This window comes from Pyrgilauda ruficollis, unplaced genomic scaffold (genome assembly GCF_017590135.1).
Source record: "Pyrgilauda ruficollis isolate IOZ18807 unplaced genomic scaffold, ASM1759013v1 scaffold93, whole genome shotgun sequence".
Lineage (NCBI taxonomy): Eukaryota > Metazoa > Chordata > Aves > Passeriformes > Passeridae > Pyrgilauda > Pyrgilauda ruficollis.
The window spans coordinates 83,186-109,134 of NW_024531377.1; the positions used below are offsets into that span (position 1 = coordinate 83,186).

The 25,949-nt window shown below is 42.4% G+C and overlaps 1 protein-coding gene across 1 annotated transcript in view; it reads right to left on the minus strand.

Annotated features, from left to right (window-relative positions):
* Positions 1-22,158: 22,158 nt before the first annotated feature.
* Positions 22,159-25,949, minus strand: part of SYNDIG1 (synapse differentiation inducing 1) — a 48,180-nt gene continuing 44,389 nt past the window's right edge. The window contains exon 4 of the mRNA XM_041489399.1: positions 22,159-22,433. Coding sequence (XP_041345333.1) covers positions 22,275-22,433 — 159 coding nt within the window. The 3' untranslated portion in view covers positions 22,159-22,274. The remainder of the gene's footprint in view (positions 22,434-25,949) is intronic.

Sequence of the window (25,949 nt, forward strand, 5' to 3'; positions counted from 1 at the left end):
ATGAATATTTCCAGTGATCTCTGGGAATTTGCACTTCACTGATGTTCCAGAGTTCCACACCATCATTGTCTAAAACTTTCTTATACCTACTCTAATTCTATCCTCTCAGTTTGAAACCATGGTAATATGAAAAAGATTTGGATGATATGGGAAGCAGAATGAGGAGGCATTTAATGTTTCTCAAGTGAGAAGTCTCTAGGGAAATGGGGAGAAAACTACTTGAAAATATATGCTGAAATTTTTGTAGCCAGAGAAAAGCTTAAATCAAGGCATTCTCCATTTTGGAAATGCAATGTGGACAAATTTCCAACATTTTAAGGAAAATGAGTCTATTTGCAATAGCCTGTGTTACCAAGGGCAGTGAGAAGGATAACTTAGTGAGAGGTGGATAACTTTGCTGCCTATACCTGACCTGATGTTGCACAGAGTTCTTAGATGCAGAACTCAGATATTATTTTCTGACAGAGCTCTGCTTCATCCAGGAAGGGGCTCGTGTCTCTGCTGCTTTGTGCTTCCATTTCCATTCCTAGCTTGCAACAGGTTCCTGCTGATACTCTGGGTAGCAGAGTAGGCAGAGGTTCCTGGTGCACTTCATGCCCAGGAGCTACACAAGATGATAAATTAAGATGTGCTCTGAAAACCCCACCTGGATCAATGCCGGGTTTCACTTGTCACATTTAGATGTGTAAGGATTTCTGTGTGAAAAAAATAGCTGCTGATTCAGAGGTATTCATGTTATTAAGAGTCTGGTTAATTAAGAAGGCTGTAGGGTGGTAGTGACTGGAAGATTTCCTTATTTCACTCTTTTTTCTCTTTTTGTCTCTTGGCAAATGTACTTGCTCAGTGTAGAAAGCAACATTTCTGTGGCATATACTGTAGTGAGTGAAGTCAAAATTTTGTTTGAAAATGCCAGTTACCACGTTTCTCTCTGTGTGGCAAGAGGATTTTGATTGTTTGAAAGAGAACTCTGGTTAGAAAGCAGCAAAGTGGCTTTCAGTAAAATATCAGGAAACGAAGATAAATGTAACCTATGCTGGTCTCTTTAAGACATAAAAGTAAATGAAAGCATAAATCTGACCCCATTATGGAACTATAATAAATCTGGTGATAAATCAGAGGCAGCTGATAATGTGAGGGTAATGCCTGTTTGCAATACAATCAGCACATGATAATAAAAGATAAGTGTCCTTTTACAAAGCAATGATGAAGCAGTTCTGGATGCCTTGAAGATCACCTTGTAAAACTGCTGGGTGAAAGGAAAAAGGTGCTTGGATCCAAGAGAAGTGTCAGTCACACTGGAATATGTGGAAGAAACTGAACTGCCTTGGCTTGCCCAGCAAGGCTGGCGTGAGGAAGGGAAATCTGAGCTCACTTCCCCAGCTTGCAGTTCTGAATCTGCCTTTGAGATGAAGAATCTTACCAAGCAAGAAGGACAATGGCTCTCTTGCAACGCTGCCAGATGGAAACCGTGCCTAAAAAGCTACTGTGAAACCCTCATAAAGCATGTAGGAAACATAAACATCGGTTGTGACTGGGAAAAGGTGAAGTAAAAGCAGTAACTAACAGCCAGGGTTAACAACCAAAAATTTCCTGTCACTCTATAAACCTTGGTCTGGGCAGTGGAGCAGTGAACAGGGCTGCATAATTATAGCCAAAGTGTTCTCAGCATACTCAGTGCAGCAGAGTCAGATGAATACTGCTGAGCTGGGGAAGCTGCTAATTAGTTTCATTTCTGTAAATTTCCATCCCATAAGCTGTATCCTCAGCTGGTGTTCCCACTTACTCAGCTCAGATATAGTGTATGCAGTGGAGTTCTGGGGACTTGCATCCAAGACATTGTCTGCTGCCAAAATGAAAGCAGGACTCCATCATTCCTAGATCTTAAAGCTGGATCAGCTCCTTATGGCTCTGTATCATCCCTTTCTATAATAAATTCAAGCCTTGAAACTTTACCCAGTGGTTTCTCTATCTTACTCCCAGCTCCTGATCCTTTACCCAGCTGGCTGTGGACTTACAGTGACAGTGATTCTGCTGTGTCCTGAGGGAAGTTCCTGAGTGATTGATTTGTAATCCTTTTAGATATGTTCAGATTTCAGTGTTGAACTGCATTGTGGTTTTGTTGTTTTGATTTTCTTTTTTTTTTCTTGAGATGGAAGAATTCACACTTCTCAGTAACTTTGATAACTTACATTGATAAATAAGGGAAGAGCTCTGGAATACATTTTACTTTATAAAGCATCTGTTCCAGAACTCTGAAGGATTTTTCTCTCTTTTCAGAACCCCTCTTTCTTCTCTATATTGAAACATAGATGAAGTCTAAAAGAACTGCTTTGTTCCTATCTGGTGGTCCCTATGTCATGGCCAAGAACAGGATTTTTTTAAATTTATTTTTTAATTTTTAATTTATTTCTTTGTTTTTTGCAGGGACCCTCATGGCAGGGAGGAATGATGACTCTGACTGCATGTTTTCAGAAGGCTAATTTATTACTTTCTGATACTATATTATATTAAAGCATACTATACTATACTATACTATACTAAAGAATACAGAAAGGATATTTACTGAATGTTTAAAAGATAATAATGAAAACTCGTGACTCTTTCCAGAGTCATGACACAGCTTGGTCCTGGTTGGCCAAAGAGTGAAAACAACTCACACCAGAACCCAACAAAAAAATCACCTGTGGGTAAACAATCTCCAACCACATTCCACATGTGAGCACAACACAGGAAAAGCAAATTATATAATTGTTGTTTTCCTTTTTCTCTGAGGCTTCTCAGCTTCCCAGGAGAAAAATCCTGGGTGAAGGGATTTTTCAGAAAATGTGAATGCCACATCTCTTCTGTAGTCAAAAATTCAAATGAGGGCGGCCAAATTTTTTGCTGAGTTCTGTGAATCAGAAAGATTCTTTATGATCTCTTTGCTCTTCTTTATCTTTTTTTGTCATGGTTTGCAAGGCACTGTTAGACATCTGGGTCATTGTTTCCCCTGTCCTGATCCATTCATTTTGCTATCTGTCTTTGAGGCAGGTTGGCACGTTACCAGTGAAGCCAAATATCTCATTAACAGCTTTGACAGCACAGGATAATGGCCCTGGCTTCTTCTGCAGCAGATGGAGATTGAATTGCTGAGTGTGATCCCAGTGTTGGTTGTTCTTCATCCCTTTATGCCCGGGGATCCCACTTAGTGGAGAACAGCACCTAAGGGAGATGCTCTGATCAGATAAAGGTCTCATGTCTGGGTTTCCTTTCAGGGGTTGTCTTCCCTGGCCACCAGCAGTCTCTGACCTTGTGCTGGGGGCTGTGTGGTGGCCTGCTGGTGAGCAAGTGAATGTAGGGCTGGAAAGCATCTCTAGTGCCACTGTACGTGCTCCATGCTGAGCTCCATCCTGTGCTCTCTCTGGAAGGCTGATCCAGAACAGCCTGACATTAAAATGATTCAAAAACCCACGGGGAGAGTTCGTGTTTCATTGACAGCTCTGATCAGACAAACTGTTTCTTCCAGTTCCCCCTTGTAAATAATAGGAGTAGTAGCTGTCTTCTCCTTGGTAATGTACTGAGAGGGGTGGAAAAGGCTTTAGCAAACACAGACTGTAATGCATGAGGAGTTGACAAGCATCCCTTGATCTGATTAGACATGTTTTGAGCAGATGGATGGGCTAACTGACCTCTGGAGGTCCACTCCAATAAAAATTGTTCTAAAATTCAATGAATATGACTCATCTGAGGCTGCATTGCTATTTTAACACGCTTGTATGTTTTCCTTCTGAGACTGGCACTTGTGTTTGCTGGATTCACTTAAGCAGCCACATCAACATTTTTAAGTTTTAACTTTTTGTCCAAGTGCCAAAGCAAACCAATAAGGATCAATTGAACAAACAAACAGGTAAAATATGTAGCAGGGCCTTGCTGCCAGCTGATGAAACTGCCAAGGTGCTCAGTGCTCTGTGCCCTGATCCAAAGCTGTCTCAAACATTGGAACAGAGGGATGCCTTGGGATGTAGGCTGGGATATATCAGCCACCTCTCTTTTGCACTGTCAAGTGCATCCCACCATGGTCTTATGTGTCCAGTTTGTTTTGGCATTTTCAGACCTGATCCTCTTCCACCTTGCTCCAGACTTTCATGTTGGTCTCCAGGTCTGGAGTAAAAAAAAAAAAAAAACAAATTTAAAAATTTCAAAAATTTCAAAATTTAATTTTCAAAAAGTTTAAAAAAAACAGTTTCCATACATGAAAATTTGCATTTCTAATTTTTTTTTAATCCTCCAGGTCAAATTATTCATATTTCATGTTCACAATGGAAGTTAGGTGCTTACCTAGAAGTTCAGAAAATTGTTATCTTGGAGTTAGTGCACTTCAAAACAAGGGACTTTAAAAAAGAAAAGCCTGGTTAGTACAGATTCAGTCATGATCTTGTAGTCCTGTTTGTGGAGAGTAATTTATGCAATGTTTAAATGGCATTTTGACTCAATTTTACTTTGATGGTAAAATTCAAATTCTTCTGGGCTTATCCTAAGTTTTAACAGGGAGGTAAGAGTTTTGAAGGATTTAATCTTCAGTTCTTGTGCACTAATACAGTGTGTTGGCTGGGGATAGAACATTACAAGGGGGAACGCATCCTGCATGTCCAAATTTCTTACTTTGAACTGTTATACATTATTCTTGAGAGCTTATTTAGAAGTCTGTGGGTCAATAATTTAAATGTGAGTGAAGCTATCTCTTTCTAGCATGTCTGATCTCCTCTCCTCTGCCTTCAAATTTTTTTAGCATTCAATGTCTATTACAAATCAGATTCCCCAGTGAATATTTGCTTTAGCTTCACTCAGAAAACTTGCTGTTGAAAGAAAGAAACTGTAAATAACTCTCCAGCTCGGGCACCCTGGCCAAGTGCCTTATGGCACTTTTCTCTTAGAATTTAATTTGTTCCATGATTTAAGGTGCAGCATTCACACTGAGCCGAGAAGCCTCTGTTCTTCCTCTCATCACTGTCTCTATCATGGTCAAATGAGCACTTATGGTGTGCAATGAGACTTCTCCACATTATTAATAACAGCTCTGACCTACGGGGATCCTGCTTTTTCCTGGCAGGGGAAATCTGTCTGCGATGGCCTAGGAGCAATTGCAGCTCTTGGTGCTTGCAGGTGAGCATCAGTCAGTTTTATGCACTCCACAGTTCTGCACAGCCCCTGCCCCCTCAGCCAGCTAAGAACACAAAAGGCAGAAATATATTTTCCAGCCTGGCTCAATCAGGAGGTGTAAGTGGGCCATTGCAGGGAAAACGCTGCACTGCAGCTGCTTTGAGTCGTACCTGATGTTCAGAGGGATAAAAACACTTAATTAGCACTCTACTTCCTTCAAGTTTCTGTGAGAATCCTATAAACCAATTTCAAACTGAAGCCACGGGCTGGCTCACAGGCCAGCAGAGTGACAAACACCCAGGGAAGATTTGAGGGGTCTTTTCACAAATTCATCAGGCTCGATCTCTATAACTGAAGGTTTTTGATGTGTGCTTCTTTTTATGTTTCCTTAATGCAATCTGCCTGCAGGAGAAGTTTACATTTAAAAGCTATCGGAATTCAGAGGTATTTATCACGTTTTCAGGCTTGCTTTTTCTTTTTTGAAAGCTGAAAAATTATCCCAGCCTGCATGAGAGTCTACTGTTGCTACCTTTTAAATATAACAAACCTTTTAGGTATTTAAACTGAGCAAGAAATGATTAAAATAAGAAGAGACCTGGGTTACAGTGATAATTATGGTCAAAATTTCTACTGTCAACATTGTGATGAAGTTTTAATCAGCATTTTGAAAGCAAAGGACAACATCTAGCTTTAGTGTTGTGAGCAGTACATTTTAGGTTTCAGAGGGAAGATGTGTGCCTTGTGTTTTAGAACTGCAAGGGGTTGGCTGTAGGGCAGCCCTTTGTTCTCATGGCAAGTGCATGGACAGAAAAATAAGCTTTCAGCCTAGGGATGCTTCTGTTAAAAGCATTCAGGTTTAGCTTGTGAAATCCCACTGTTCAGCTGCCATTTCAACCCTGCTAGCCCATATACAGGAAAAACATCCTGGAAAGATTTCCCCACCATGTGATTTAGGATTCATTTTCTGGTATATCCCACCCACATGATGAACAGCGCTGTTACCTTCCCAGTCCTGATGAAATTCTCTCCTGAATCTTCCAGCCCCTGGGTTGAGGGACATGTTTTGCTGTCTTTGGGAAGACAAAGGAAGACCCAGTTGCATGCCAGTCTGAGAAACATGTTACTCCTATAAGGTTTTTAGGGCTCTTTCAACATTTTTTAATAAAACCTCTTACTTCATCTCCCACGTAACGGGGAGAGCTTTCCTACACTTGCCCTCAGTGGTGGTGAGGTGTTGCTGTTCACCAGAAATGATTGTAATGAAGAGGTGATGCCTGATACTGACTGTGGGGCAGGGAACCTCTCTGTTTCTGCACATCCCACTGCAATTTAGCCTTCCCTGAGGCAGAAACTCTTGCTGGTGTCTGCTGGAAAACATGGCCTGCATAAAGTAATGTTGACTGCAGTGTGGGTGCTGGAGAGGGCAATGAGACAAAGCTTGATAGGAGATACCCTAATGCTTGAAACAGGCAGCTCATGAGAAAAGGCCAAACAAGAAATTTCCCTTGTGATCCCAAATGAGCTGACACAAACCAGGCATAGTCCTCTCAGTACTAAATTCCTTCTGCTCTTTCACCACTTCTCTTGTCCAGCTCTATGCCAAGAAGGTTAATTCTCAAATATTTCAAGAAGAAGCTGCTTGCCTGTACAGTGCCTATTTTTCCTTTCATGTGCGCTGGTTTTATTCCAGCCTCCTCTGGGCTGCTCCAAGTCATCTGGGGAGTTGGGAGCACTTGGCAGCAGTAGCTGCTCGTGCTGCTGGAGACCCCACTCAGCTCTGTTTGCTGCACCTGTGCTGCATTTGTTGATGAAAGAAGAACTGCAGTGTTACTGCCATGGTGGCCTGCGCATTCTTGGGGGACCAGCTGGCCTGGAGGAATGACATGGATTCTAGGACTTGTCTGCAATGAGCTGTCTTGTATCCTCCAGAAAACTCCTGCCTGCATTTTTTATCATGGAGATCCAGCTCTCTTAGTGAAAGGCTATAGGTTGCCATTATCCTTCTCTTTCCTTACTGTATTTCTTCTTTTTTCTTTTTTTTTCCTTTTCCTAAAAACAAAAACAACAGCAACAAGAAAAAAAAAAAAAAACAAAAGCAAAAAAAAAAAAAACAACAACAACAAAAAAAAAAAACCACAAAAAACCAAAAAAACCCCCCCTCCACACTAAACAAAGCCAAAAGCAAAGAAACAACAAAATCTTCAAAATAATGCTGCCTAGCTGTCTCAAGATACCACTGCTGAACTCACCTTGACAAGCTCCACATGGTTAAAAGACACTTTTGGCAGCTTCTTGCTGCTGTTCTTAAAAAAAATTTAAAAAAGAGAGCTGCAATTTTTGGTTGGTTAAGCCCATAAAATGCCCAGGTGAGATTGCAATGCTGTTTTTTAATGTTCCCAAAAGGGGCTGGTGCTATTTTTCAGGACATGTACTGCCCATCTTGCAATTGGTAGCAGACAATTAACATTCAAATGTCTCATTTGGGAAAAATTGCAAATTACAGTGGCTAGGAAGCTGTAAATTAGAAGTAGCACAGCCCATTATTCCCAGGCCTATTTGTGTGTCAGAGTGCACTGCTAAGGCTTGATTATCCTTTCCAATCTTCCCTACCTGCAGAAAGGAGCTGTGTGTGAGAGGCTGGGTTTGGTCTGGATAGCTCATGTAGTGTTTTTCCTCTCTGTCTTTGACATTTTCATGATTTCTTGATCTCCAGGATGCAGAAGATTTCATTTTATCCCAGAACTGATGTCCTCATCACAGCATGGAAAGTCAGCCACGTGCCATTTATTGGTAGACAAAGATTTTTGTCTTTCTGCCAGTCCTTGTTCTGGGAGGCCACATTCAGCCCCACAGCCATTGCAACTCCTGTTTTGGGTTGCAGTCCCTCTTCCAGAAGTTTCTCCTTTTTGGACACATAACTATGTATATTCAAGCCAGTTCTGACCCCCCACCCTCAGTGCCCCAGATATCTTGGTATCACAGCCTCATCTTATCAGTCTCTGCAGACTTGCTGGATTTTGCTTCATTTTCCAATTTTATCTGCATCATATCCCAGAGCACGGCCGAAAGCAGCAAAGAGTTCTGGGCATATTCCTGCTCTTCATGTCACCTCACCAGGGCTGCTCTGGCTTCCCCTGACTGGTTTCTTCTTGATATTTGTCAGGTAGGCAGTTCTTAACCTGTTTATTTCATGCTTTATTGATGCTACCTAGTACAACATTTTAAACCCAAATATCATTTCATACTAAGTCAAAAGCGCTCTGACAATCTAAGCCTATTACATCTGGACAGTTCCCTTTATCAACAAAATTTGTAATCTCATCACAGAGTGAAATCAGGTTTGCTTGACAAGGCCTATTTTCCATGAAAACCAATTGATTTGCCTTGTATTCCCTTTAATTCCTCAGAGAATAGATCCTGTAGGGAGATTTTTACAGTGTTGTCCTGGATTGATGTTATTTATCCCTTTCACTCTGCTTGTGGTTTTACAGTTTTGTCAAATTGTTGCTAGCCTGCAGTGTACTGTGCTATGCTGGGCTTTTCTGCTCTGGGAAGACAGAAGCAGGAATTTCTTGGAAACCAGAGTCCCAGTTGTGCCCCAGAGGAGGGGATCCCATGGGAAGCAGTTTGAAGGGCAAAGTGGCTTAGGTAAAGCTGATGGGTCTTGAAGGACAGCGTCCTCCAGGTGCAAGAATGAGCCATCCTGATGTTGATGACCCACAGGACACCTCCAACCAAGACACTAGGAATCAGGAAGCAGACCAGGGAATGCTCTTTCTCTTCATCCCTTAATGAGGGAGAGTTTATTGCTGTCCTCAGTCTCCTGGACTAGGCAAGCCAGAAAAATCCAGATGAAGGTGCTCACTTTGACGCTTTGATGGGAACTAAGGCTTTAAATACAACTTCATACTCCGTGTTACTTCAGCTTGCACTTTTTTTTTTTTTTTTTTTCCAAAAAGAAGTCAGTTTTTACCCAACTTAATTAACAGAATGATCTTGTGTGTTATAACCCTTTGTCTTTGCTGGTGAGCTACCAAGATTTCCACAGCCCAGGGAGGGAGACAGGCTCAGAGTAGAGGGGACATTAAAGGGGAATGTCTTGCAGCAGTGCTGAGCTGGAGGCTGGGACTGCTGTCCGTGTGTCAGAACCCAGGACATCCCTCTGGATGCCCTGGAAGGCTCAAAGCCCTGGCAGGGGGTCGGAGACCCTGGCATGCAGCCAAAGACCCCTGTGGCTTTGAGTTTGACCTATGGAGCAAATTACCAATGTTATATGAAGAATTACAGGTCACAAAAGTTTAAGTAGCACAATAATAGTTGTCACAGGGTGAAAGGTGGAATTTTGAAGAATTTGACTATGGGGGTCTAGGGACAAGACGGAGGAATCTGGGCGTTGTCCTGTCCTTCTTCCTTCTTCTTCCTCGCCTCCATTTTCTTGGTGATGGTGGCATTTTGGGATTGGTTTAAAGTAGAAAGTCACTGTCTAACATAGGTGATAGGTATTGGAAAATAATTGTAAATATCAAATACGTAGTTTGTAGTACAAAAGACAACACCAGCCCCGTGGGTGGGGAGTGTGCCTCAGACCGACCTGCAGAACAGATCTTGGCAGGCCAGACAGAAAATGTTTTAGATAAAAAAATAATAAACAACCTTGAGAACGACAGCCAAAGACTTCTGATTTCTTCCTGGACAGCTGGCTTCTGGAAAAAAAGACTTTTAACACACCTCGGGATCATCTCAACCAGAGAGAAAACCCCGAGATCCAGGCAGGGCTGAAATGTTTTTGCTGTTCAGGTTCATGTGTGGCTTGATTGGGTGGGCTGGGTCAGACCTGGGTGCTGAGATCCAGCCAAGCTACAGAGGTGGGAATGTGGTGGATGGAGAGGCTCTGCTGCTAAATATATTTTATTGTGGGTTTTTTTACAGTGGAATTGATTTGACTGGAAATTTCCCAGCAGGTTTGCTTATGTGTTGCATAGGAGTAGTAAAGCAGAGGAGGAAAACGATGAAAGGTTTCACAGCACAGTCTGAGTGGCTCTGGAGTCTGCATTTTCCAGGTTTCTCAGACTGAAGAGTGCAACCTCAGCATGTCTAAGTGTCAGAGGGGGTCATTACAAACTTCTGGAAGTGCCTGCAAGAAGGTTTGCAGTCCAACTAAACACCTCATCCAAGTAGGCTCTTGAAAGACTTCTTATGACCCTCGCTGCTAAAAAAAACCTGCTGGGAAGGGAACTGCAGCAGTAAATCCCCACAGCAATCAGAGCTGGTTGTTCTTCATCACAGGAATTGTGACAGAGGTGTAATTGTGTGTGGTGTGAGAAGAAATAGATAAGGATGAAAACACTTCTCTTTTTTTAAATTTAAGTGGTCTGTAGAAGGTAACGTCACCACTTCTTTGTCATTCTCTGCTTATTTTATTTGGCATCTGCTGTCCATTCATCTTCACTTCAAGGTTTATCCTCAAAAAACTTCATTTCCCTGTGTCTTTTTTTTTTTTTTTTTTTACCTTTGAGAAGCAAAGCATGACAGAGTCAAGATGAAACCAAACCTCCTTGTCTCATTAACATTTGCAGCTGCAAATTTTGGAAATCATGAGTCCTTAATATTCCTTTAGCATTTAAACATAAAATTAAAAACTAACCAATGGAGTCCAATTTGTAGTTTGAAATTAAGTTAGAATATTAAATGCAACTTTTTTGGTCTAGCTTTTCAGCTGCTTCATCATGTACTAATTAGCAGGAGCTGTGAAATTCTTTTTCTCTATAAAACCATATAATTCTGTTAGCTGAAGTTTTAAATTACACTTATTGCTTCATTTGCTAAAAATACATACATATATATGTACACAGATACATAGAAAGTGTGACTACTTGCAGAAGATAAGTTGATTTCTCTTTAGCCTTATATTCCAATACAACTTATGTGTCTTAGGAGATAAAAAGATTGACTCCTGTGAATGGATTTTTACAAAATAATGTTTGGATAACTAGCCACTGTCTTAAAGAGTAAGAACAGTTAGCAGAAGTGAATGGAAATAAATATTTCAAAGTTGTCTGCAAGTGTGAAACATTTTAATTTTGGAATTCACAGCATAAAAGGACGCTCAGAAACTCCCTGCAGTTTTCCACACAGATCTGATGGCTGGAGAGATCCAAGCCCACAGACCAATTTATGTTTCTTCTTTCTGTCAGATTGGCGCTTGTTGCTCACACAGATCAGCCTCTCCCCACGTCTTTGTCACAGGAGGGAAGGCTCAGCAAAGAGAGCCTGCTTGTCCTCTGCCCAAAGGTCAACGAGAGCTGGTGGCAGTGGATCCTTTTCTGTTCTGCTGGGTTTGAGTGGCTCATGGAACCCAAGCACAGCAGGAAAAACCTAAAATGTGCTCTCTGGATGAGCTGGACAGACACTGCTCAGTGTCTGAGTGGGAACTGCTCATGCAATATTCTGTTTTCATAGTAGAGGAAGAATTTATTTTTTTTTTCAAAAGGACTAAAACCTTATTTTAAAAAAGCAACCTATTGATGTTTGTTTTATGTTGGGCCCTTCTGGGGGCTCCCTGAATGATGGAAACCCTCCTGTAGCAGTTCTGTGCCAGGAAAAAGGAGACACACGGGACTTTTTTGGTCTTCAGCTTTTCTTTATTATCTTATCTAAAGTTTTGCACACTGTTCACACCAGGTTCAGTGCGCTGGAAAAGCACCGCAAAATGGCCATGAGATGTACAGTTATTTTTTTTTTCAAAAGGACTAAAACCTTATTTTAAAAAAGCAACCTATTGATGTTTGTTTTATGTTGGGCCCTTCTGGGGGCTCCCTGAATGATGGAAACCCTCCTGTAGCAGTTCTGTGCCAGGAAAAAGGAGACACACGGGACTTTTTTGGTCTTCAGCTTTTCTTTATTATCTTATCTAAAGTTTTGCACACTGTTCACACCAGGTTCAGTGCGCTGGAAAAGCACCGCAAAATGGCCATGAGATGTACAGTTTCAAGGTCTTTTAAAGTTGTCTCATCCAATTAACTCTTAACACATACTTTATTTCTACTTATCTACCAATAACTCACCTCTTGACTGTCCACATAACCTCTGCACTGTGCTTTCCTTGACCAATCACTCTGTGCCACCAACACTGCAGAAAATGGAGTAGATGAAGAACAAGAAGAACAAGACAGGGACTACACCCAAATTCCTCCATCTTGCTTGTTATCTACACCATACTAAAAATCCCAAAACCTAAATTTCTCACCTAAGTGACATACTATACTACTCTATATTATCTATTTCACGATTTGGTAGATTCCAGTCTATCTCACAGTCTTGGAAGTCCTCTCCATGGGCAAAGGTTAAAGGCAGTGTTTCTCTGGGAGTCAGAAACCCTCAGAGCAGACAGAGAAATGCTCCCTGTGCCCTGGGTTCCCACAACAACTCAAAACCCAAACAAACACAAAAAGTAAAAACCAAAGCACAAAAGGTATCATGGCTGAAACTTTTTCTCACCAGGCACTTGTATCCTGGTTTCATGGTTTAAGTGTTTGGCTATCCAAGCTCCATGCTGGTGTATTCAAAGCTTTTTTATGCTGGTGGCATTCAAAGCTTTTTTGTTGATGCAAGCCACATCAGTAACAGTGGAGAAAATCAAAGGAACAGAGGAAGAAAGAGAAAAAAAATGAATTCAGAAGAAAGAAGTGTAGAAAGGAGCAGGAAATGCTGGTATTTCAGCTCCTGCCTGTACCTGAGCATTTGAAATTCATAGGCACTCAGCTGACATTCCACAAACAGCAGTACATTTCCTTTCACTCAATTTTTGAATTCTCCAGAGGTAACAAGTGTTGCAAACAGTTCCTGGGTTTAGTTCTATTGTGTGTGGTGAATGCATACAGCACACCCACGATTAAGCAGAGAAATTGAAGTCAAAGCAGGATCTAGTTACACATTCAAGATGTATCTTCTGCTCCCTCCAACATATTCATTACCTGGTATTGTTCCACTGCTGCTTTCATCAATAGACATTGTACAATAACAGTAAATTGGCATCCATGGGGTTATGCAGAGTTGATAAATCCCTCATTATTCACTGGAAGTCCTTTGGAAAGGCTGAGTTTCACCATTTCTCAGCAGACTGGGTGCAGGTGGGGCCAGGGTGTGGCAAAGGCTCTTCCACTCCCAGGAGAAGCTGGAATTACGCTGTAGCTGTTGCTTTGTCCAAAAATCTGTGGTTAGAAGGGAGGCACTGAACTGTCCCACCCACCTGCGGGCGATGGCTGCTAGGCCTCACACCTGGGTTGCCACGGGAAAGGACACCTAAACCTTGGGAGAACTCAAGTCTGGGACCTCAAAGAAAAACTATTGCCAGGAAAGACACAGAGCTTATAAAGAACAGTGCCTGCCTGGAGTTTGATAGCAAAAAACTTCTGCAAAAAGATGTCTTCTGTGTGGGCACCAAACCAGTGAGCTCCTGAGTGACGGGGGAGGGACTCTGGAGAAGGCTTCGGCCCCGGCTGGTTTTGGTTGGAAGGTATGTGCATGATTTGTAGGGTGGCTGGTTTTAGGTGTGTTAAGGGTGTTTTTGGGTGTGTTAAGGGTGTTTTTGGGTGTGTTAAGGGTGTTTTTAGGTGTGTTACGGGCGCTGTGTGGCCACAGCTCCACTTTGCCTGGATGGCAGAAGGTGCCATGGGGTAACTCCTGGTGGGCTGGTGACAGGGCTGAGGCACACAAACTGCTGGAGGCACATTTGGCTTTTCCCAAGCCAAGTGCAGCAGGAGTAACCAGGCCAGGAGAGCCTGGGAGCACCTGCTCTGAGTTTCTGCAGGGTATTTTTCTGGGAGAAATTTCTCCTTACATTCGTCTCACCCCTGACCCAGCACCCAGGCCCACATCTGCCCCAAATATCACTGAGGCAGCTTTGTGCCAGCTATCTGTGCAAGGCTGGGAAGTGGGAGTAAATCCTGCACCTAATCCTGCCCAAAACTGTCCTCATGGAGACAGCTGTAGAGCTTAAAATGGTGTTCAGTCACAGGGTTTTTTTTTGTTAAAAATCTTTCGAGAAAGAATTTGTCTTACACACCTGGGAATTGTCCCATTCATTCAACTGTGAGCCCCTCTCCCTGATTTTGGAGAATTCCCCATTTTCCAAAAGCTGGAGAAAGAGCTTTTTTTCTCCTCCAAGACTGGCAGATCCTACAGCTGAAAGTAGAAAATTGGTTCATATTAATATGTGAACATTTTAATTTATGCATCTGATTGATATTATTCCGTAATTAAATTATATTCCCATGGTGCGTATAACATCAGGGTTGTAGTAATACAAATAATTAGTAATTAGCTCTAATCAGATCAGTTAGCAAATGCCAGATTCCAGATGAATAAGCTGACCAACAGTGTCTGTGGTGAGGAAAGCCAAGAAAGAAGGAAGAAAAGGTAATTTGTGTTGATGGATAAGGGAGGAAGAGAAAATAACAGGAAATCCATTTTCAAGAGAAGTCCTTTGCCAAAGAAAACAAGAATGCAGCCTTTAAAGATGCTCTGGGCCATGAGCCTGCAGCTCAGCTGCTAGAAGACATTCCACTCTGACCTCACAGCCTGCCCTGAGTCCCTCCCAAATGCCTCTTACGATGTTTTGGTGCTGGACTGAAAGAAGGGCCAGTCCAGAGGCAGGCACAGGGCACCTTCAGCCAACAGAACATTCCTCAGCTGCCCCCCAGCTGACAGCTCCCTGGAGATGACAAGTGATGATGGCACATCAGTGTCTGCCTCAAAATGCCTGTGGCACCTTGGCCTGGGAATTTAGGAATGGGTTTCTGCTGAGCTGCTCCCACTGCCTCCAGGCACTGCAAGGGGGCTTAGGACAACTAACACAGGGCCATGGAGAATTTCTCTACAGAAGAATGAAATATAAAAGTCTGTGAATGGGACTTCCTATCTGAGAGATTAGTACTGCAATCTGAACAGTTGTTCTTGGCTCAAACCATAAAAATATTGTGCTTTCCCTGTTCTCTCAAAAAAAAAAAATAAACAAAGTGTTTAAAACAATTTCAGTCTGGATCTGTCAAACAAAGTCAGTTAGAAAATTCAAGATGTGTTGCCAGCCGAACTGCACTTGGACCGGTACCAAATATTTCAGACAAATAATTTCTAAAGAAAGTACCTGGCATTGCATCTCCAAAACATCAGTGTGAAATATTCTGTGATTGTGAAAGGGTTTTGCTTTATGTTTTCTCAATTGTAAAATGTCCTTGAAATGAACACTTTCCTGCAGCCAAACTTCTCTGTGTTTAAATGCTATTTTGTGATGAAAAATGTTCTTAGCAAACACAAAACAACTGTTGCTGTGTGCCAAGTTAATGCCAACAGGTTCTTCTCTTTGAGGGCAGCAGGAAAATAGAGGTGTGGTAAATTGTCACACTTGCTACAGCGTTGGTTGAAGTCAGTGATGAATTAATGATCAAGGAAAGCCTGAACAGGGCTTCCTGCTGATCCTGCACCTGTCTTGAGCAAGGGCTAACAACAAAATGATGTCTGGGGTGTACCAAAGTCATTGTTTAACCTTTTGTATCAACCATAAATGCTGACCAAAAGTAACCAAGACCCTCATTAAGTGTTATTTGCATATTAACTCTCACATCCCATAGAATGCACACGAAGAGAAAAAATTATATTCCTTACATGTAGGACCTCTGTCACCAACACCCAGCCTATGATATACACTTGTAGTTCTCTTTGGGAAGGACTAAAAATTTTTGTATAAAAAAGAAGGAATTTCACAGAGAAGAAAAAGATTAGAGAAAAAAGGAGGACTAAAACAGGAGAAAAACACCTCTGCTTGCTCAGGATCAGTTGATGGACTTTTCCTCTCTTCCTCTCACAAAGGGATACTTTCAGGTCAGACTTTTGCCTCTAACTGCATTGGAACAGACCCAGAAATATTTTAATGTATATACCTAATAAATCTCTGTTACTATACCTTCTGTCCAGACACACTCTGCAGTTTGTGTATTTATCACCAGCAACCTCTGGCTGCTTTCCCTTTGCTTCAATAAACCACACTATTTGTGAATCTGGGTTCTGGATGTTCTTACTGAATTGAGCCAGACCTATGGTATCAGTAAATCACAATATTCATGAATCTGTCATCATGAAAGTTCTTGTTGAACAGGACCAAACTCATAGTGCTGAATTGGTAATAAATGGAAATAAGGTCCATCTGCACCCAGCCCCTCAGAGCTCTGAGTGCCACCCAGAAGGTTTATTTTAGCCCAAGTTTCTGTGTGCTTGACTCAACAGGTGGTTGCTTGGGCTTTTATTTATTTTCTTTTAATTTGATGCTTCAGCAAGCCACTGGCTGCTTGAAAGTTACAGCTGGGAGTTCACATTTCAGACTGTTTTCAGAAGTGCCACTGTAAGGCGTTATCTTAAAAGTCTTCCTCTTGCATGTTCAGCCTTCAATGAGATGTTTTGGTTTACTTACTCATGGTTCAGTTTTGTGGGTTGCCACTGGTTACCAACAATTTAGTAATAATACAAGCTGTTGGTTCATTAAACTATTTTTGAAAGAAAATCTATACTAGCTAGCCTATATTGGCTCCTTTGAGCACTTATTTATTTGTTGTGATCACTCTTGATTCTTCAGTATGTCTCAAATTAGTAGAAAATAATGAATACACCAGGACTATGGCAGGTCTTCTAAAAACATGATGGATAAACCAGTTCTTGGATGGAACAATGAAATGTAGCCCCAGGTACTCTAAGGTCCCATACACAGAACACCATCTTTAATCCTGGAGATTCTAGATGTCAGGATAACTCCAGAGAGGTGGTGGATAACTTAGATTAGCTCTGAAGGCTTAGCAAAAGAGATTAAATCCATGGCCAAGCTGGATCAAGGCCTGCCCTCCTAGGGCTGTGTCCTTTACATTGCAAAACAATGAGGGGATGCTGCTGAGGATGTGCTACTACCACTTCCATGCACAGGCACCAGTTCGACCCCACTAAGTGGCAGCAAAAGATGCACTGGGCAAAGGTAGAAGGGAGAAAAGAAGCAGCAAACAGCTGACTCAAAAATATAGCAGGGAAAGTCCAGCTCTCACGGCCTGCTGTCCCCTCTGCAGGTGATCATTGAGCAGCATTGCTGTTATTTTTATTGCTGAAGTTGCAGCCTGCTCCTTGATTGAGAACAAAATTGATTTCCCTTTCTCTTTCAGCATTTCACATATGCCTGTATGTGAGTATGGATATGCATGTGTAGAGGTACCTCTCTATATGTATATAAATGTATGGATGTGCACCTGCACCTGTAGAGCACTAAGAAAGCAGGAGTCTGACAGAGGAGTCTGAAACACCACCGAGTGTTCTGGAAGGACAAACTGAATGTGTATGCAAACACCTGACCTTGTTTTGGGGAGGGAGGGCTGCTCTATTCCATCTGGTGCATGACTTCAGATGCTTTTCCTCTGCTCAAGCTCAGTCTGTTGCTTGCAAGGAAATTATTCAGAGGGAGGGTTTTGACCAAAGCAACACCGAGTTATCAGCCAAGAGAAGGTGGCTTTCTTCCCAGCCACACGGTACTCTGGCTGTGTGCATTCATAAACTGGATGTAGCAAATTACAGATCCTCTCCTACCTCCCACCTCACAACATTTCACTCACGGAGCCTTTTCCTCCCCTTTGCTTCCTCCTGCAGATCCTGAAGTGTAAATCACCTGGTTGTAAGTACACTTGGGCATGTCCAAAGAGGGAAATGTGGTGGCACGAAGGAGCACCACCCACCTTCTGACAGTTGCGTGGAGCAGGCTCCCCAGAGCTGCCTCATGATTAGTAAACAGCAGACATATGTTGTGCTCACCACACAGCCTTAAGCTTGTAACAGTGCTGGCAGCTCCTGCTCTCCTTCCTTTGGCACCGCTGTGATCCTGATGTCTGCAGCACTGAGTCATGCCACCATGTCTGGAGCAAAGCCCAATGTTCTTTTGTGCACAAGGGGAGCAGGACCGCGTGCTCTGGTGACCTGACTGCCTGACCATGCTTTGTTGAGGGTGTCACTACAGCAGCATCTGTGAGCAAAGGCATGAAGCCAGCAGAGAGTATCATTTGCACTGGCTGATATTGAGAGATGCTGGTGCAGGCTGCTGAAATGGGCTGGGTTGGTTTAATCGAGAAAACTCACACTGTTCTTGTCACCCATCTCCACCTCTGCCTCCTGTCTTGGATTTGAAGCTCTCTAAGCCAAGATAGATATTTAGATTGCATCTTGCCCTGAAGAAATCTCCCAGGTGCAGCCGTTCTGCAGATTCTCATCCTGTGGTCCTGCCTTACTCAGACAAGTGAAATGATCTCTGAGATTGGAGCCACTTCCTCCACAGATGTGGCTTATTGTGCCCTCTGACTGAGGTTCCAGCAGCCTGAGTGCATGTTCTCTGATATCTAAAACACAGGGCACTCTCTCTTTGTGCCCTTTCTCATATTCTCCTTACAGTAAAGTTCATAGGCACTTAATTGCATTACGTTTTTGGCTGCCTTTGAATTTCCTTTGCAAGTCAGCAGGTGGCATTTCCCAAATTGTGAGAGATGCGTGGCAGCCAGCCCAGAGAAGGTGGCTGTCACTTCCTCTGCTGTTCTACCCTTGTTGTACAGTGATGTTCCCAAGCTATGCCCTCTTGTTTCCTCAGCAAGGAGCTCTTGCAAGCTGGCTCTGTGGTGGGAATTGCCTGGATGATGGGAGAAATTAATTTCAGACTGAGCTATAAAAATGCTCAAGGCTAGGAGATTCCCAAATGAAGGCTAAAAAAATCAATGGAGGTAACAAGGAGTTATGAAATCCTGTCAGGTGACAGATGCAATATTAGTCTCTGACCCAGCAAATTATTTGCTGAGTGTCTCTGTTCCCTTAAACTCTGAGTCTTTCAGAAAGAAGGATTTTTTTCTTCCCTCTCAGTGGATCTTCAGCCCTCCTCATGTAATTTTTGAGGTTAATCCACAATGACATTCTACATTATACAGTTAAATTGGAGCTTTTTGATCCTGGACTTAACAGTTTGGGATTTTTCCTTGCAGCTGATCTTAGGTATCACAACAGCTTGTCATCTGGTTAAAGACACCAGTGCCATTTCTTTAACACCTCCTCACTGAGCCAAAATGGCAAAAGCTCTCACTTCAGAAAGGCTTCTCTCCTCTCTCTCTGGGGAGGAAGAGATCTACTGTAAACTAAAGACGTCCCTGTATCCAAACATAGGAGCTCACTGCATATGGACCATTCCTGCTCTTCCCCAAGGATGAGGAGAGAATGACCACGTGAGGTGAACTGGTGCTGTCTCAGAGAGAGCAGGTGTTGGTGGCAGTTTCTAGTCTTCATGCCATAGACTTAGAGGATTTTAGATGTTTAGATGATTGTATCTGCTCTGCCAACCAGAGATGTTGCAGCAGGCCATGACAACATCACTTTTCACAGCTCAGACAATCAGCAAACTGGATCCCTACTAAGGCACAAAAGCCATCACTGGGAGCTTTATCCCCACTCCCATCTGCAGTGAGGCCCAGGTCCACCTCCCCAGCATGCAAACCCCCTTTAGTTTCCTTGCTCATCACCCTGGACTGCCATTCCAAGTGCCAGCTCTGTGTCACAGCGTGGGTTGCTTTGGGATGTGAAGCACAAGAACATCAACTTCCAGCCAGGTGATGTTTCCAGGAGTGCTCCTGCTATGCAGGTCTTTCACACAGTGCTGATGTTCCTGTTTGCTGCTCACTGAGGGGTCCTGGGGACGTGGAAAGCTGAATTCCCTGTGTTTGGAGTGCTATTTTTAAAGCTAGGTGCAAGGGCCTCTATGGTATTTTTAAGGCTGCCTTTGTGGGAGAGTTTTTCCTAGCTCTGGAGCTGGCTTTTGCCTCTCAGGTTAATATTTAGCCAGAACAATCACCAAAGATCATAAGGCAGAGTTCTCAACCATAAGATTGGTCTTAAAATTACACTACTATTATTGTTGTTAGGCTTGCTTAATGACCTTACAGTACCTGTATTTGCTTTCTGATTTTTTGGAACTCAAGGTATACTTCAAATCAAGGCTGGGAAATACTAGTTCCTTTCCCTTTAAGTGAATAATCACTGGTTTTTTTATTCAACACCATGAACTCCAAACCTCAGGCTTTATGAGAAAAACTGACTGATTTCCCACAAATCATGCATAATACATATGCAGAAGGGACTAGGAGTACATTGCCAGCCTCCAGGCTTAGTTTGTAGCCCAACAATTTGCCATCTAATGTGGATGGAATCCCTGTCTGTGGCAGGGGGGTTAGATCTAAATGATTTTTAAGCTCCCATCCCACAGAAATCATTCTATGGTTCTGTGAATTCAATGCCAAAAAACCTGTCAGTGACTACAACAGGCTTTTGGGTCCAGGGACAGCATGAGATGGTGCATACCAGCACCTCTCGAGGTAGCTGCACTGGGTGTCCTGGGCCAAGTTTCACTCAGTCTAAAGCTTCACCTCCACCCCAAAAAAGCGTCACACAAAGCACCAGTAGCTGTATACCATGTGTTTTAATAAACCGTGTAGCTACCAGAAAAATAGGATTGCATGTGTTTGTTCTCCCCCCCCCCCCCAAAACAAAAGAAGTCAAATTCAAACCAAAATAATGGAACCTAAAACAAGAGAAAAAATCCGTCCCAGAGCAAAGATGACACACAATACAGAGCTGGAGGAAAACACCTTTGATGACATCCTTGTTCAAAGAAACCATGTTTGTAAAACACGAGGCAGTTGAGTAATAAAATGGTCACTGATTTGATTGGTTTTCCCCTCTCTGTGTATATATATATGTAGCTACATATATATGTCTATGCTGATACACCCTGGGGTGGGACGAAATGGTTAGGCAAAAAAATAGTTGAGTGCAGGGAAATCTGTAAGACAAAAAACCAGTTGAGTGTGGGGAGCAAGTAAAGAAGAAAATAAATGTATCATTTCAGTCAGTGAAGGAAAGACAAAGTTCAATTCCCCTACAATTTACCACTGCTCTGCTTATTGGGGAACAGACTTGTCTCTCCATGGCTATGCCGTGTCCCTGATGCACAGCTGAGCTGTGAGCTTCTGATCTGAGTGGTATTCACTGGTCTGTGTATGAGCAGGACCCCAGAAATGTATGAAGCATTCCTTTCTCTGGTTAATTCCCATGCTTTACCGTGATTTTTTTTTTTTTTAATTAAAAACTTATTAGTATTTCAGTTTGCATTTTTCCCCAGGTTTCTTGCACTGACTGCTGTGCAGGTCTCCACGGCAAGGTGGAGCAGCCCAGATGAGCAATAATGCCACAGTAAAGTGCTGTTATCACGATGTGACTGGATGGAGGAATTAATTTTACAACGGGTCTCACGTTACTTCAAAATTGCACTCTGTCTGCAGAGCCGAGCCATGCAGTTGTAACCTCAGCTGCTCTTCACTGAGGGGGCCTGTGGGGCACACCTTAATCCAAAAACAAGGAAAGGAAGTAAAAATGTTTTTAATTTCCTTTTCTCCTTCCATGGAAACCTACTCCCAACAAGAAAAGTAGGCAATACCACTCTACACTGAGGTGTCTGATTCACTCTTAGGCAAACGAGTCCTGCATTCAAAAGACAAAACAAGCCATGTTCTTCCTCCTGTTTTTATATTGCTCTTTCAGAGAACCAGTCGCTGTCCGTGCTTTCCCAGATCCCAGTGCCGTGCTTAACAAGCAAATTAAGCACAAGCTCATGCTGGCTGCAAAGTTCAGGTGACCAAGAAGGTAATAAGAGAACAGCTCAGTTTGCCAGATGCTTGTAAACACCATATTGAAAAGAAGGCAAAGGCAAAACACCCTTCTCCACACTTCCCCCATCTTCCTTCCTTTTATTTTTTCTTCTTTTCATTCTTTGTCTCTCTTTTGCTCTTTCTTTCCCTTTTTTGTACAGGGGTTGATGAAGATAAGCAAGACTTGTGCATCACAAATGGTGGAACTTCCCCCAGCCCCTCCAGCCTCCCACCCTACAACAATGCACAAGCCCATCTCATCCTGTACCTGCCCCCAGAAAGTGTTTGTCTGTTTTTGGAAAACCACGCAGTCTGATGTGCTGGGGACTCCTGCAGTGCAGGAGCCGGGTTGGCTGGTTCTTCCCCCTTTCCTGAGGCTCATAGATGGTTGTTTTTTGACAGGTAGGCAATAAGAGCCACAGCTACCCCGACGTAGATGCCAGTTCCGATTGTGATGGACAGGACAGCCAGGAAGAGAGCTCGCCGGGAGCTGGAGCTTGCGTGGTGGAAATCCCCCTTGGCTACTGCTTTGTTTGTCTGCAAGAGATACAACAACAACAATGCCACAGGTTTATTTGTTTTACCTGGTGAAATAAAGGTATGACTCTAATTTCTTGGCTGAAACAGGATCCTGGGATGTGACAGGTTAAACTGGAGGGCAATCAGACATTTTTTAATCAAATGAGGTCGTTTGCACGGTTGAGAGGTGATGGAACCAGCAGCATCTCAAAGGAGGGTGTCATTTGTGGTGTGGTATCAAGCAGGGACACCTGGCAGGCAGTAAGAGACCTGTCAGCTACAAGACAGGTCTTGTGCAAGCAAATGAGCTCCTTAAGTTCTGAGACAGCCTTTGTTCCCTCATTACAATGAGTGACGGTACCTCAATGCTTTAATTGTATGTCTCCACAAATGATCGATGTGCTGGGACACTTTCTTGTTCAGAGCCATCTACTGTTCTATTTTTGTCTTTGCTACTTTTTTTTTTTTCCGTTTTGTTTGTTTGCTTGGTTTTTTTTTTTTATTTTATTTTATGTTTTTGCTTTTGTAGCAACCAAATGACAAGCTTCCACACATTCTAAAAACCCCAAAAACTCTTTGGCCCTTCTGTCAATGACTTTATTAGGAGAACTGTCTCTCCTCATTCATCAACCTAATTTTTTAAGCATAATGCTTTATGAATATTGCAGGCAGAAACAATATCAAACAATACAGGCGAGGCTGCAGGCTGGAGGGAGCTGTTTCAAAGCAGCAAGACAGAAATAACACAGGTTTACACACCTGCTGTCATGTCCTTTGGTTTAGGTGGGGAAGGCATCCTACTCACTCTGCAAAGCCTCTCTGCAGGGTAACCAAAGATTTCATGATCTTCTTGTCTGGAATCACCAAAGACTCAAAAGAAGATTTCTTTTTAAAAAATTGCCAGGGCCTTTTGGGATCATGTTAGGGGCTCTGGAAAGTGTTGGCAAGGAAAGCAGAGAAAGCTTTAGAAAGAGCTGGTCCTTCAGCTCCCCTCAGAGGCTTTCCTCACGCACCTGCTGCCCACCACAGAACCAGTCTGGGTCTGGAAGGTTCTTGTTTACTGAAGTTGGACTGAGGTAAGTGCCCAGCAATGAACATTACAGAACTTTTGGATAAACCGAGGTTCGACCCCGCAAAATGAAGGGAAAGTTTAAAAATTATAGAACATTTTCAAATTGGCATTTCTGAAATGTCACTTTATGTAACGGAAAAATCTGCAATATTTGGGTTGACCTCTTTTAAATGAAACTTTGTAAAGTTTTAAACCAGCATTTCTTCACCTAAAAATAGATGGGAAGTCAAAGGGAAAAGAAACCATTAGTCAAAATGTCAAATAGTCTGAAAACTTGACAGTATATCTTGATTGCTTCAACAGAAGAGGTTGGATTTACCAAAAATAATGAGTTGGGAGACCCAAAAGGATTCAGAAGGCTGATTTTTCAAATACTAGTAGCCTTTTTCCTGATAGGATCTTCAGTGTAGCAACAACCCTGCTGAAAAAGAACAGGGTTTTTTCCCTTGATGAACTCTTTAAGGACAGCCCTGACCTTTGTGAAAGGATTGGGTCTATGGTGAAAACCCAGTTTCTTGTTAAAATGCTCACCCAGACAAAACCAGGTATCTTGTATTAGTCATGTGCTGCCATGAAATTTTTGAATTATGCAGCCCCAGACATTAAGATAAAAAGTGAATTTGCTTGGGGAACACACCCGTGCCTTCACAGAAGTTCTATTTTCCAACAAATTACATGATCTGAGTGCATTTTTTTCCTCTTAACTGAATGCATATTTTGTAATTTAGGAGAATTAAATCCCTCCTATATGGATTTTTAACTGCAGACTGCATTGGTAAGGGCATATGGGAAGGACAATCTTATAATTTTCCTTCATTCTGGTAAAAAAGATTTACATTGAGATGGAGAAACCAACCACACAGAATCAAGCTTTTGTCTGTGAAAGAGTAATCTGCAGGAATTTGCTTAGTAATAAGAAAATTCTTTGATGCTATTTCCTAATTAGCAAAACCCTCACATTACTACTCAACATCATTATATGAAAATGACAACATTTCTGCAGGTTTAAGCTAAAAGGATCTGAAAATACTTACCAAACAAAATGTAACTAAGGCCAAAAGTAATAGTTTATTGTCTAGCAAATAGTGAACAGTTTTTCTTGATTTTTTTTTTTAAGGGATCAGCTCTTTGGTGGTTTTAATCACTTTGAGAAAGTCCCTTGGTTTTGGGATGAATCTAACTGTCCCATTTCATACCTGACACAAAGAAATTACATCCTGCTGAGTTTTCCACGAGAGATATCTGTGCTTTGGCAAAATCCATGAGGTCAAGAAATGTCTTGTGTAGATCAGACAGCCAAATCATACCCAGCTTTTCCATAGCTTTTTCAGCTACCTCTGTTTCAGAGAACAGTGTAGCCAAGACTGGTGCAAAAATGAAGACCCAAATGCTCTACCAACAAGAGTTTAATTCACTACAGGCTCATCAAGCTACACCAGGTGTCTCAACCTTTTCTAATGCACTTGAAAGTTGCTGCAAAAGTTAGTGTTCTTTCTGAACAAAACTGACTTATCTGTGGAGTTTTATAGTACTTCTGTCCACTTCTTCCCTTCCCTGGCAAGGCTGTGGCTGGCAGCCAGATGATGGATATAACAATTTAATGCAGCTTTTGGGTAGGAGCAGGGGCACAGACTGTGATGAGGGTTGGGTGTTACAAGGCTGAAAATGGGGATTTTTGCAAATACCAGCCACCAATCAATCTTCTCTTTAGAGGCTTTGAAAGTAAGCCAGAAAAGTGAAGAGGGGTGGGGGAAGAAGGGGTGAGGAGATCTGGAAGGATTATCTTCCTTTTTTTTAACTAAAATAATGAATGTCTTTTTAAGAAACACTTTCAAGGAACTTCCCTGGAGGTTCCAGTTGAGCTTCTGCAGACCAGATTCAGGGTGTCTCTGGGCTGCAGGTTTTACAGGCCGAGACAAGATGAATAATGTACCGCCAAGCAGCAAGGCTAAAACATTCTGCTGCATCCCACAGTGACTCATATATCATACTCTCAAAATCCCTTCTGGTACTCAGTATCTGCAAACAAGAAACATGCTGATCACAATTATTAACCCTGCCTCATCTCCCCGAGGCTGGAGAGCAGGATTGCCTCCATGCAGGAGGAGAAGAGATCATCCTGACCCCTTTGGTCAGATGGTGAAAGGATTTCTTCTCATTTTATGGGAACAAAGAGCCAGAAAGGCCAGGGATGCACAGGCTCCCCGCAGCCACTAGCCAGATTCTGAGTTCCACTTCTTCAAGTGACATGCAAAAACAAAAGGCACAGAATGAGAAGTAGCTCGTACAGATGATACTTCTGCTCCTGTATCTTCTATCTTTCTTCTAGTTAAACACTCTGTCTCCTCTTTTTAACTTGCCTAAACTTGTACTTTTGCTGATCTCCAATTTTTGGGCAGTAATTCCACCTTACACCACTTATTTCCACTGATGGTGAGAAAAAGACTCCAGTGTCTTTGCTA